We start from the raw sequence: 14,764 nt of genomic DNA on the forward strand, positions 1-14,764 counted from the left end.
TTTAACCAGTTATACTTTCGTTCATTTATTAGTATTGTCATCGCCATTTACTTAAGACAGCCCACTGCAGTGCCACTTTCCATTATGATGTTATTTTCTTACATGCAGTATATGTATTATCTGTCTTTTATTGTGGGTATAATTGCAGTTCATTATTATATTTAGAGTTTTGTACTTTACTTAGTTTCTGTATTCTGCTATTGTACTTTTGAAGTACTCTACTGTACAGTGATTCTTTCATTGTCGCATTCTTACTGTAAAATCTGTTCTTTCTTCATTTTCGTGTATCTTAGTTTTTATCAGTTACTTTCTTGTACCATCATACTCATAATTTTCATCCCCTTCAGAAGAAGCAGCAGTCTTTATTTTCGCAGATGTTAGTCTTTCACTTGATGTACTTTATCACTGTTGACTGCTTTGCTTGTTCTTTCAACTTATGTGACCTTTGTGCTTTTCCTTATCTTTTGTCAGCATGTGTGCACCAGGCAAATGTACATTGTGCACTCTCTTATGCTGTGCTTAGCTTAGGTTAGGATAATATGTTTAAGAAAGAGATCTCTACTGCACTTTCCTTTTTCCCTTTGTACTTTCTCATCCTTGATTTTGTTTTCCTCTCTAATTGTAGGTTCAGTTTTATTCTCTCAACTCTTCATTTTCTTTTTTCTCCTACTTTATTTTCTTTTTCATATCCAATACTGTATGAGCATGTTTGTAGGCTATATAGTCCTGCTTAGTTTACATTGTGTGTGTGTGTGTGTGTGTGTGTGTGTGTGTGTGTGTGTGTGTGTGTGTGTGTGTGTGTGTGCATATGAGATCATTTAGTTTGTGTGTTAACAGTATACCAATGTACGTAGCCTCTTCTTGAGTATACGCTGGTTTAGCCTTGCCCTTTGCTGTTTCAATGCCCCATGTCATGTGTATGTTTGTGGGTCATGTAGACTAGCTGTGTCTGTGTGTGTCAGATCCACAACTTGGGGACGGGCCAGTGTGTGGACTCTGCAGCCAAGCCTGAAGATTCACATAAGCCTGTAGGACTGTGGCCATGTCATAATCAGGGTGGCAATCAGGTGAGTCATTATTACTGAGGTAAGTCGGCAGAAAAGATAAGCAGATCAGCATAGAGTTTGAAGTTTCAGGAGATGGCTGTAAGTTAAGTAAAACTTTTGTTACTTATCTATTTTTATAATCCAGTCATTAGCAGTACAGTACTGTACAGCATAGGAGAGAATTAGTAGTGTTAACAAGCATTATGCTAACATCCATTCATAAATAATGCTGCTTTTGTTGCTGAAAATATTAGTATTTTTAACTAAGCTCACCTAAAGTTCCTGTTAATTCTGAAATTGACACAAAAATTCATAATAATGTATTAAAGTGAGAAAATGCAAATTTCCTTTTATTATAACACCTGACTGCTTTCCAGTGGGTGAATATCAAAATATGCTAAACTTCTTTGCTGTGAAGTAAATATGGTACAAATATTCTTTTTGAGCCTTACAGACAAGACAGGTAAGTTCCTCTAAGTTCCTTGTGCCAGCTTTTTAAAGCACTGGAAATTATTAATACATACATATATATATATATATATATATACTTAAATTGTTCTAAATTGTACTAATTTTTTGCTCTCCGTGCTGGACGCGAATTGTGCTGGACAAACATGTGTTGGACACCAGGGTACTGAATATATATATATATATATATATATATACATAGAGAGAGAGAGAGAGCTATGTAGATACTGTATAGATATATACCAATATACTGTATATATATATAGATAGATAGATAGATAGATAGGTAGATACTGTATAGATATATACCTATATACTGTATAGATATATACCTATATACTGTATATATATATATATATATATATATATATATATATATATATATATTTTCTCTCTCAACTGAATAAATTAAACCGTCCCTGAGATGGTCTGTCAGTTCGGGACTGTCAAAGGTGCGCACGGCTAATTTGAAAACATCATGTACGTGTGAAAAGCCGCGTTAAATCGAGAAACCCTTGTTAGTTAAACATATCTCCTTAAATATTTGCTTGTGTTAAAATGAAAATGCGCTGTTTAAACTCGTGTTAGTTGAGAGGTTACTGTATCTAGTGTTTCACTTTATTTGTCGTAGGGGTTGGCTGAATTACGCCAGATAATTGAGAGCTTATTGTATATACATTGAAAGTGTCTTAAGACTGCAACATTTCCCAACTCATTGGAAAACCAATAGACGTTACAGGATCCCTACACTGTACATTACAGGATAGTGTTAAAAAGCTAGTGACAATTACCTTTTTTTTATGTCGCCCCGTGGTGCACAAAAAAATAAAAATAAAGCTTTTTGTTTATTATAAACTTGAAGATAAACATCTAGGGCATCATCTGGTGAAAAAAAAAATTATCTCCATCTCTGTGTAGCGCCATGCGTAAGTTTGCGTAAGGGTGGAGTTGTGAAAAATGAAAAAAATATATATATATATATATATATATATATATATAGTTGTTGTTTATTATAAAGTTGAAGATAAACATCCAGGGCATCATCTAGCGAAAGAAAGAAAAAATTCTCTCTCTCTCTCCGTCTTTGTGTAGCGCCATGCATAAGTTTGCGTAGGGATGGAGTAATGAGCAGTGATGCATGACCACTGGAAAGGTTAGCACAGCCTGAGCTGTGGCTTGTAGTCCACAAGTTAGTAATGCCCAAGTAGTAAGAAAAAAAGCTACTTACTCACTGATGCAAAACAAAAGAATTTATAGAAAAAGGATATGACAGTGTTCTGTAAACAGTGAGAATTGTTAGGAAACAAAAGTATGGGGGAGAATCTCAACTTACTGCAGTGATGTATGGAGAAGCCTGACTAGGGTGGAAAATGAAAGTATAGTTCGTCATGGCACAGTGTTTATTATCTTACAGTTCATAGGGACCTGGGATCGAGTCCTGCTTCTGACAGGAAAAGTTTGTTTCATGTCATTCACTCAAGTAATTGTGGGCTAGGAGAGGGCAGCTGAAGATGTCCAAGATGACCAAACCAAATGTGCCAGACCAGCTGGTGCAGCACACTGGAATATGGATTATTGGCATGCCACATAGGCAGAATTTTGACATGCTAATAGCAATGATCCTCATAGCCAGGCACAGCCTGGCTATCCAGTCTTAGTCCCTGGTGCTTTGGCTGGACTTACTCTGGTATGCCAAGGTAGCATGACATAAGAGGGGCAGGACGTCCAGCGGCAGCACACGAAGAAAGAGGCGGGATGCTAATAGTACAGGAGCAAGAGACCTCAAAGGGTAGAGGGATGCCTTGACAGAGGTTTGATGACAAGACAGTGCAGACACAACAGGACATTGTAGGTGAATGCTGAAAGGAATGCCTTGGTGCATTGGCTATGGTAGGGCACCACTGGGAGGGAATGCTATGCAAGGTGGCAGAGGTGGGAAGCATAAACAAGAGTCTGGGAGGGCAGGATGCCACAGCAGAGAGCAGGACATGGAAGCTACAGTAATAATAGGTTGATTAGAATTTACTGATGGGGATGTCTCAGCAAAGTGATGATGTCCCTGTCCCTGCAGGGAGAAGTGCTATAAGGTTTCCAGGAAGGAAATGCAAAGGCCACAGGGGAATCAGGAAGTGGCATGCCAGTGAGAAGGCCACAGGCATGGCTTAGGCTAGGAACACCGGAAAAGACGTCAAACAGGAGTTGTGCTACTTCATGGGGACACTAAGCATATCCACACATGAGAAAGCAGCGAGAGAGAATGCACATCACTATGCTCTGCTACTGGCCACACCATATAGTATCCTTATATGAGTCAAGTTTTATACTAGGCTAAATTAAGCGATATTCTAATATATAGTAAAGCTAGTATAAGCAAAGAAGTGTTGTCTGAATGAAAGAATACGGTAATCCCTCTAACATCCGGATGCCCCGTAACTGGACTCCCCAATGTCCAGACATTTTGGTCCCGTGCCATTGGGACCCAAAAATGGCCAAAAAAGGTTTAAAAAAAAAAAAAAAAAATCAACCGTACTTTGAACTTGGCGAGCTGCACTGACCAGCTGTGTTTATGTGTGGCCCCTTGCTTCCTTCCCTCCCCAGTTACTACCTAACTACCATCGTGACTATACACTAATCGCAGTGGATGCTGCATGTGCTCGTTTTTTTTTTTTTAACTGCAATACCTCACCACTAGACCACATGGGAATGTAGTGTTGTGCAGTGTTAAGAAATTGGAGGTCAAAGGATTGAGTGCAGAGTGCAAACTGGCAGTTGCAACTGGCATGGTGCAAGTAAGAACAGAATGTGCAGTGTTAAACAATTATAATTCACAGTGCAAAGGATGAAGTGCAGCACAACACTGGATTACTGTACGTGCTTCAAGAGCATTTTCACCACTGCCAGAGCCTTAGAGGAGGTGGGTTAATCTTCATAATGGCCACGGACGTGTTGTAAGCTCCTTGTACACTGCTAAATATTTTCCATACTCCTAATTCCTCATTCTCTGGTTCCTTTTCATTTATTTCATGTTTTCTGTCCCGTATTTGTGTGAATAGGGTCTTAAATAGGTGCTGTGCATGTCTGGTAGGGAGTTATGTAGGTGGTTTTCTGAGTTAGGCTGGGTTAGGGTCCATAAGTACCCGTCCAGGAGGCATTTTCCCAGTATCTGGAGAAACCCACTCTCCAGACATGTCTTTGGCTCAATTACATTGGATATTGGAGGGATTACTGTACATCCAAGTCAGTGCACCAAAGAAATCTGCTGATACAACACAAATGTCAGCTGGGTGTTGTCATCACCACGAGGCAGGTAGCAGGGAGATCCAAATTTGTAAGAAAAAGTTATCATTTTAAGTTAGACATAGCTTTCTGCAAGATGAGTACCATCTTTGGAAAAGTGGCAATGGAAGGAGTTAAGGGATAAAGGTAGAAAACAGGATGATGATTTCTACCCAGAACTGTTTGAAATGGAAACATAATAATTTAATAGAGAAACTGAATAAACTGGAGAAAACTTTTCAAATGGAAATAAATGAAATAAAAAAGGAACTTCGCATGCTGAAGGAAGAAAATAAAAAATGAGTAAAGGAATTAAAAAAGACACTGCATTGGATGAGCTGTCATTTGAGGGAGTTTCACTGAGAAAGAAGACAAGTAAAATGGCAAGTACAGTTGTCAAACATGAGAGAATTATGGAGGAATTCAGAAATGATACGGAGACAATTAGGCAAGAAAGCAGTGTGATAGACCAGGGCAGTGATACTGAAGAGAAGATAACCCACGTGAATGAAATGAGAAATTGCAAAGATAAAGTACAAACTACATGTGCTGATATGGTGAAAGTAAAGAAAGATTTGGAAACAAAAGTTGAAGAAAAAAGCATTAGAAAGGAAGTGAAAGAAATAATTAAAAACTACCCAAAACAGGTCAAAGAATCAGCAGATGTCACCAAATCTCAAGTAATCACTGGTATAGATGCAGAAGGAATAAGAAACAGAATCTTGATAGACAAAAAAGAGATGGTAAATATAATGAACATATTTAAGAAGTATCAGATATCTGTGATAAAGATATAGAGAACACAAAAGGCTAGGGAAATATGAGAGAAATAAGTCAAGGCCCTTAAAAGTAACCTTCCAAAGTGTAAACACTGTAGAGAAAATATTAAAAAATAGTAACAAATTAATGGAAAAAGAGTAATTAAAAAAAATAAATATGCATAAGAAGATTCCTAACCCTAACCCAGGAGGAATGGAAATTACTAAAGGAGAAGAGTGAAGAAGCAAAAACAAAAAATAAGGCTAGATCAAAGGAAGAGAGGAAAAATTTTTTTTTACAAAGTACAGTAAAAGTCCTATTATTCGGCATCTATGGGACCGGGATGATGCCGAGAAATTAGATTTGCCGAATAATCAAAAAACCTACCCACTCAGTACCTTAAATATATTGGTGAACACTGTCATCACCACTGTGTTTGGAGAGAGTACTGTATACTGTACAATACTGCAATCAATACAGTACTATACCTGAATCTGAAATATATATACAGTATATAAATTAGTGAACATATACAAGTGTAATGACATAGTAGGCCTACAAGTCAGATAATACCTCCTGGATGGCCAAAATGATACGGAATATTACCTACCAGCTCAGTATATCACTTGTATTGGTGAACTCATCACTACTTATATTATTACAAATATGTTTGGAGTGAGTACTGTATACAGTACTTCTTCCAAACACAAAATAAAATAATCGGAAAATTACATAAAATAAAGTGAAGGAATATGAACTGGTAAGGTCATTCTGATGAAAGTTAAACGAACGTTTAGCACTCATTCTTTGGTTCGTTTTTTTGTTTACATGTGAAAGGAAGAGTATTGGTGCAAACAGTAATGTATTCCATTAACCCCTTAATAACCTCCGGCACTGAACAACCCTTTACAGTACTGATGTCAGTGATGTCGAGTTAGTGAGCTATGAAAAAACTGTGAACAATTATGGGAAGGGAATGAAGGTCACTGGTACGTTTACACGACTCTACGCTACGATTCCAGGCAGTCAGAGGGTCGGTTAATCTCAGATGTTTTTGCCTATTTGGTAAATGCACCGTAACTGTGTAATTTCTCCCGCGAATCATAGCGATTCATAGCATGGGTTTAGGAAGCTAAATAACACATTTCTAGGTGCGCCAGATGATTATCTTCACATCTTTAACCCCTTAACCGCGGGGCGTCACTTTCGTGACGCTTGGGATTAAGGGATCATACCGCGGGGCGTCGCTTTTGTGATTCTGTGTTATTTTGAATTCACCCGGGCTTCCAAGTGGGGGCTTGTATCATCTATCAGTACTGACAATGTCCAACACTAGTCAGCACTCCTAATCTCATCAGTACTCCCATCCATTGTTGACAATTTAGCTATTTCTCCCCGTTCTTGACTCCCCTCCCTACCCCCCCTCCATTACCCTATCCTCTCGCCTGCCCGGCCATGCTACGCTAAGTAAATCTTCCCTGGAATTTTTCACTGATTTCATCCATTGAAAAAAGCCCTATGTCGTATTCTTATACCAAATAATATATACAAGAAAGAAATCAGGTAAGTGAGAGTGCCATACACCTGGAATTGGCTAATTATCACCTGACAACACCTCACGTGCACTCGTTCGCTAATTTTCGCTGTTTTTTTCCCCTTGAAATATGCCGTATAATCTATTTTCGTAATAAATATACATGTAAGGAGGGAAGGGAGAAGCCTAAGTGATATTTACATTCACCTGGAACTACCTAATTTATAATGTATTGTCTAGATTTCCTGCCAATCATATCAGTGCTACACAAAGCTGTTTCAAGATTTAACATTGGTAGCTCTGATTATATATCTCCTAAGTAGGCTTCTAATCTATTTTCGTAATAAATATACATGTAAGGAGGGAAGGGAGAAGCCTAAGTGATATTTACATTCACCTGGAACTACCTAATTTATAATGTATTGTCTAGATTTCCTGCCAATCATATCAGTGCTAGACTTAGCTGTTTCAAGAAGTAATATTGGTAACTCTGAATAACCCCTAAACAGGCCTCCAGGCTGGCTGGCCCTGCGTTTACTCTCATCTTCTGAAGTGAGAGGACGTATGTTTCTTCTTGCTGACTTCAAGGCCTTTTTTCACCCCCATGCAAATGGCTCTGTGACCTTTACCCCCTACTAAACCTCGTGTGGAAAGAGGTAAAGGGCTGACAATTGATAAAAGAGTGACTACGATCTTTCTATTGAGTAAAACAGTGCAAGTGGAATTGTAAATACAGTAACCCCTCCAATATCCGGATCAATAGAGCCATAGGCAGGTCCGGATAGTGGTCCTGTCCGGATATTGGGCCCCAGCTTATGGACTAGTACTTACGGACCCTAACTCTGAAAAACACCTACACAACTCCCTCTGGACATGCATAGCACCTATTTAAGACCCAAGTCACACCAATAAGGGACATAAAAGACTGAAATAAATGCAAAAGAAACATAAAATGAGGTTTTAGAGGTGAGTTTATCCAATATTAAACATTCTGGGTACTTACAAGTCCCTGGCTCCTGGACTGGTTTGAACCGCCAGTTTGCAGTCCACAGTTAATCCTCTGCACTCTAAATTCTAATTTCTTAACACTGCACAACACTGTAAATTCCTGTGTGTTCTAGTGGCAAGGTATTGCAGTTTATTCACTGTTTATTCACAAAAAACAAGCACCTGTGGCTTGCACTGTTATGAGTATCTGCTCTCCATCGGAGTTAAGCTGTGACTGTTGATGTTGGTGGGGTAACAGAGTTGCCAGATCGCAACAGCCACATTACCAATCTCCTCAACTTTCATTGTCAAATATAACTTTTCATTACCAAATTCGTAAAGCTAGCATATATTCTTCACTAATTATATATACAAGTGGAAATACATGTAATCACTCTCCTTATAACTAACACCATGTTGATTATTTTCACACTATGTAGGGTAGCAGATTAATCAGAGAGAGCAAACAATCCACCATCTCCATCCTGTGTATCCTCATACATGTGAAAAATCCATTTGGTAATGCATTATTCTAATGCATCACCAAACGAATTTTTCATTACCAAATTGGCCCACACTTGGTAATGAAAAATACCAAATGGCAACCTGACAGGGGAGGGGGGAGTGGGAAGAGAGGAAGGGGTGAAGGGACCATGGTGTAACAGCTGTTTGGCGCCAGGCGGGAATTTCAAATTATGGGAGGGAAAAAAGTCAGATTTTTTTCGAATTTTTTGCAGTTTTTGGCCCATTTTGGGAATATTGGATCCCAGGAGGATTATGTCCGGTTAGTGGGGATGTTCGGATATTGGGCGTTCGGATATTAGAGGGATTACTGTAATGTGTAAATAATGTGTAAACAGCAAGTGAAAGTATTGAATGTAAATATACGTGAACAATGGAAAATAGTTTTATAAGTTATTTCAAGTGACAGTGCACAACACAGTGTAAATAAAATAGAAATGTAAATAACGTAAATAAAATAGAGAACGTAAATAGAAATGTAAATGAGTGGTATTATAAGAATACGATTATATACCCTAGGAGTAATGAAAGTGAAAGTTTCACTCTAGCATGTCTGAATGCTATGAGTTATGAGAGTGAAGATGAAAGTGACATTCACTCTCAATGCCAGTATACAGGACGAGAAAGTGAATGCTATGTATTTTACTGAAAGAAATTGAATCCCTACTGTGACAATAAACTAATACTACTGAAGGAAACTTATGGATAAAGACTGTAGATATATATAAGTGTTATATAGTAATAGAAATATAAAGTGTGAGGGGTTTTATGAATAATAAATGACAGACTACCAAGAGCGAACTAGTGCCAGTGCGACGATCAGACGCGCTCGTAATTTCCATTGCTTTCACAGTGTTTTTTTATTTGAGTATGGATCCCAAACTACTTGAAAATTGTAGAATAGTGTTTATAGTGTTTGTATCTGGCTGTGGTAATCATATTACGGGTTGTCGGGAAGTGTAAAGTGGAGACTTCGTTACCCTACTTCAGAGGTCTCCACAAGTCCTACGGTAACCGACGAAGGCTCAACAATCATTCCAGGAGAAAGCTGAAGGTATGTGCCATAAGCATATGTAATTTTATTATTCTAAGACTAATAACTGATTTTTGGCAAATATTTTTTGAGAGTCTGTCGGAGCCCAAATAACCCCGCGGCACACGCAAGTCATTGGTAAACAAGCCCGCAGTGTAGGGGTTAAGAAAATGGAAGAAATTTAATCCCACTTTGAGTATGTAAAGTAAGTTTCTTCCATTCTTCTGAAATCAATTTATTTTTCTTAAAGATTTGAAGATAATCAAATGGCTCACTTAGCAATGTGTTATTTAGCTTCCTAAACACATGCTATGATATTGCTATGAGTCACGGAAGAATTGATAAAGTTACAATGTATTTACCAAATGGGCGAAAACATCTGAGATTAACCGACCACCTGACTGCTTGGAATCGTAACATAGAGTCGTGTAAACATACCAGTGACCTTCGTTCCCTCCCCATAATTGTTCAGTTTTCTTTATAGCTCACACTATCTTGACATCACTGACATCGATACTGTAAACGGTTATTCAATGCCGGGGGTTATTAAGGGGTTAATGGGATATACTACTATTTGCATCAATACTCTCACATTAAAAACAAAAATGAACAAAAGAATGAGCGCTAAATGTACGTTTAACTTTCATCAGAAAGACCTTAGGAATTCATATTCCTCCAGTTTATTTTTAAGTATTTTTCTGACTTTAGGTTAGGTTAGGTTTGGTTAAATTATTATGTACAGTTAAACTCGGTTAGGTTAGGTTTAGTTAAACAGGACAGTCCCTTCCACCATTATACTGTCACAGCCATACAGCTAAAAACAACGGGGAAACTGATTTAACTAGCAACATTTATTTACAGGTAATGCATTACAGTATTAGTGGTTCATGGGCTACGCAATTACTGGTAAATTTCATTTTCAGGAAGGCATCAAGATTGAACGAATTTCAAGAATTAGCTAGGGGGCTTGGAATGTAACCCTTGCTAATTTGGTGGGGGTGGTTACTGTATTGTATGATACTGTGCAATATTGTAATCAATACAGTACTATACTTGAATCTGGTGAAATAGAGAAATTATTGAACATACAGAAGTGTAATGAAACATTAGGCCTACAAGTCACAGATAACACTTCCTGGAATACCGAGATGATTCCGGACATCTGCCGAACAATCAGTGATTTTCGTAAATGGGACTATTTCTCAAAACTGCCGAAATGTCGGATCTACCGAATAATCAGCTGCCGAATGATAGGACTTTTACTGTAGTGGGATTACAAGAAAGTGGTACATAAACAATTACTGGGACTAAGAAAGAGGAAGGTAGTAAACTCAAACCATTTCAGATGTGTAAACAGTATGATTAAGTTGATGTACCCAAATGTAGATGGAATGTTTATTATTAGAATTAAAAGACTATCTATCTATCTATTGCCAGATGCCTCAATCCCGTTTGGGGTGGCCACAAACAAATCGCCTCCAAGTCGCCCTGTCCCCCGCCATTTCACTGCCCTGCTCCCAACTCACACCCCCCTCTCTCATATACCTCTCCACCCCATACCTCCATCTCATCCTCGGCCTCCCCCTCCCTCTTCCCCCCTCCACCTCACTCACATACACTCTCTTCGTCAGTCTTTCACCCTCCATCCTCTCCACATGGCCAAACCACCTCAGTGTGTTCCTCATAACGCTTCCTATCACATCCACATCCACACCACAACGCTCCTTTATGTCCTCATTCGTCAGCCTGTCTTTCCATGTGACTCCACAGGCTCCTCTTAAATAACTCATTTCCACTGCTCCCACTCTTGACCTGTGTCCTTCCAACAACATCCAAGCTTCACTTCCATACGTTAGAGTTGGTATCACAATACTGTCATGTAGTAACTTTTTCACTTCCATGCCCACTCCCCTGTTTCTTATCACTGCTTTCAAAGAACCAGCAACCTTTCTTCCCTGTTGTACCCTTTCAAGCACTTCACCCTCCAAACCTCCATCCTTACTCATCTCACTACCCAAGTACTTAAACGTACTCACATTTTCCGATTCCTCACCCTCCAACCTCGCTGTACATTCACTGACTTCACCTCTCTCAAAGACCATCACTTTACTCTTCCCTACATTCACCTTTAGATTCCGTTTCTTACACGCTGTCCCAAACTCATCCACCAAGCCTTGCAGCTCCCCTTCGTCTTCACTCAACAACACAGTATCATCTGCAAACAACAGTACAGGGAGTTTCCAAACACTATCCTCTCTCACCAGGGCCTCTCCAACATCCACTACCCTACCTTGTACCTCTTTTATTACCCCATCCATGTACAGATTGAACAACCTTGGAGACATGACACATCCCTGTTTCAACCCAACCTTCAAAGAGAAAAATTCACTTAGTTCACCATCCACATGCACTGCAGCCTTCGCACCATCGTACATACTCTTCACAGCATTCAACAACTTCCCATCTACTCCATATATTCTTAACACTTTCCACAATCCTTGTCTATCCACCCTGTCATATGGTTTCTCCAGATCCATGAAAGCCGCATACAACTTCTTTCCCTTCTCTAGAAACTTTTCCACTAAAGATCTAAGAATGAATATCTGATCTACACAACCTCTTCCCTTCCTAAAGCCTCCCTGTTCTTCCCCAACTAATTTCTCTGTTCTTTCTCTAACTCTGTCAATAAGTATCCTACCATACACTTTTCCTATTATACTAAGAAGGCAAATGCCCCTATGATTACCACACACTTCTTTTTCCCCTTTTCCTTTGTACAAGGGAATAATTATACCAGACTTTCAATCCTCTGGGACTCTACCTTTCTCCCAGGCTAATTTGCACATCTTCCACATCTATTCTACTATTATCTCTCCCCCATGCTTCAGCATTTCACCACACACTCCATCAATTCCTGGGGCTTTCCCCTATTTAACTTTCTTCATTGCTTCCACAACTTCTATCCTACTGATTTCTTCCTGTCTTCTCACCTCCCTCCTTCTCCCAGCCATTCCCCAGCCACTTATACTCGCATTACTTCTATCCTCTATGTTCAACAATTCCTTAAAGTGTCCTCTCCATCTGCTCACTTTTTCTCCCTTCTCCACTAGTAATCTACCATTTTTATCTTTCACTCCCCTGCTAACTTCACTTCCACCCTGTCTTACTCTTTTCACCTCTTTCCAGAACATTTTCTTACAGTCCCTCCACTTTACACTCAAATTCCTTCCAAATTCCTCATCCACTCTCTTCTTACTCTCTCTTACTAATCTTTTCACCTCTTTCTTTCTACATATAACTCTCTCTTCCGCCTCTCAACTTCTTCCACGCCCCTATTTCTCATCCATTCATTGTATGCTTTCTTCTTTAGTGCCACAGCCTGTCTCACATCTTCAGTCCACCACGCTGTTCCTTGCACCCCCCTCCGTCTTCTCCTCCTTGCACACACCACATCACATGCTGCACATGTTTCTTCTGTAAATATCCTACACACACCTTCCACGTCTCCCATCTGCTCCAATTCATATTTGCCCAATCGTTCCTCCACATCTCTCTTATACTCTGGCTTTTTCTCATCCTCTTGTAACCTTTCCACTCTCCTTGCAACTACTCCTTCCTCTCGTCTTTCCCTTCTTCTATTCCTCCATCTTACTTGAATCCTAATTCTGGCCACCACCAAGAAGTGGTCAGAAAGTCCACTCCCTCAACCTCTATAAGCTCTTGCATCCATTACACATCTTCACATCCTTTCAAAGACTATACCAAGAAAATGGAACCTCATATTAATTTGCCTAACTGAAACAAAATTAATCCCAAGGATATCAAATGACACCCTGAGCTTTTGAGGATTGCAATATATGGAGAGAGAGAAATTTGAAAAATGGAGGATGAGTTTGGTATTAACAGAAAAATCTACAAGTCAAAGAGGTAGAACTAGATTTACCCTCACAAGTAGAACTGATTGCATTGGAGATTAACACATCTGAAGGGAAAACAATTGTGGCAGATTTATGCAAACCACCCGAAACAAACACTTTGGAGAGAGGCATATATGAAGACCAGGCAGAAAGGACAATTCAGAGGTTAAGAGCCTGACTACATAGAGTGGGAGAGAAATCTGAAAGAATCATATTAACTGGACATTTCAAAAGAATATAAATTGGAAACTCCCTGTACTGTTGTTTGCAGGTGATACTGTGTTGTTGAGTGAAGACAAAGGGGAGCTGCAAGGCTTGGTGGATGAGTTTGGGAGAGTGTGTAAGAAATGGAATCTAAAGGTGAATGTAGGGAAGAGTAAAGTGATGGTCTTTGAGAGAGGTGAAGTCAGTGAATGTACAGCGAGGTAGGATGGTGAAGAATTGGAAAATGTGAGTACGTTTGAGTACTTGGGTAGTGTAATGAGTAAGGATGGAGGTTTGGAGGGTGAAGTGCTTGAAAGGGTACAGCAGGGAAGAAAGGTTGCTGGTTCCTTGAAAGCAGTGATAAGAAACAGGGAAGTGAGCATGGAAGTGAAAAAGTTACTACATAACAGTACAGTAAAAGTCCAATATTTCGGCATCCAATTCCCCGGCAAATCTGACATTTCGGCAGTTTTGAGAAATAGTCCCATTTACGAAAATCTCCGATCGTTCGGCAGATTCTCCGATTTTTTTCGTCAGTCTTGAAATTCTCCATGAGGCTCGCCAGCTAGCTACCCGCCTTTACCCGCCTTAGTGAGTGAGATAGTGAAAGTGATGGAACGAGTCTACCACTGCCATGAAGCTCAGAGGCTAGCTCTTTCTCCTATAGTATAAAGAGAGGACAAACATGTAGTGAGTCTAGCATGGGAAAGAGAATCTGTTTCGCCATTCTTCCGCCATTCTTCCAAGTTGTTGCCGTGCTGCTGCTGACTTCTCTTGATTCTTCTGTGTGCTTTGTGAACTTCGTACCGAAATACCTCTGAAATTACTATTCGAGTGTGCTGTAAGCACCGTAACATCAGACAGGAGCTTTGTAACACCTGAGTGGACCAGCCGTGTGTTGTGAACAGTATAAACATCTGCGTGCTTTGAAAATGGCCTCCATGTGTGGAAAGTTAACTGGTGTTAGCAAGAAGCGTACACATAAGATGTGGACTTCTTCCAGCAGTAGCAGACTCCA

General features: G+C 39.5%; 1 protein-coding gene across 1 annotated transcript in view; it reads left to right on the forward strand.

Moving 5' to 3' along the window:
* LOC145394930 (putative polypeptide N-acetylgalactosaminyltransferase 9) overlaps nucleotides 1–14,764 on the forward strand; it is a 329,055-nt gene that overhangs the window by 279,350 nt on the left and 34,941 nt on the right. The window contains exon 10 of the mRNA XM_080268680.1: nucleotides 963–1,067. Coding sequence (XP_080124806.1) covers nucleotides 963–1,067 — 105 coding nt within the window. The remainder of the gene's footprint in view (nucleotides 1–962; nucleotides 1,068–14,764) is intronic.

This window comes from Coenobita brevimanus, chromosome 29 (genome assembly GCF_032717465.1).
Source record: "Coenobita brevimanus isolate Jiangsu-jjx chromosome 29, ASM3271746v2, whole genome shotgun sequence".
Taxonomy (NCBI): domain Eukaryota; kingdom Metazoa; phylum Arthropoda; class Malacostraca; order Decapoda; family Coenobitidae; genus Coenobita; species Coenobita brevimanus.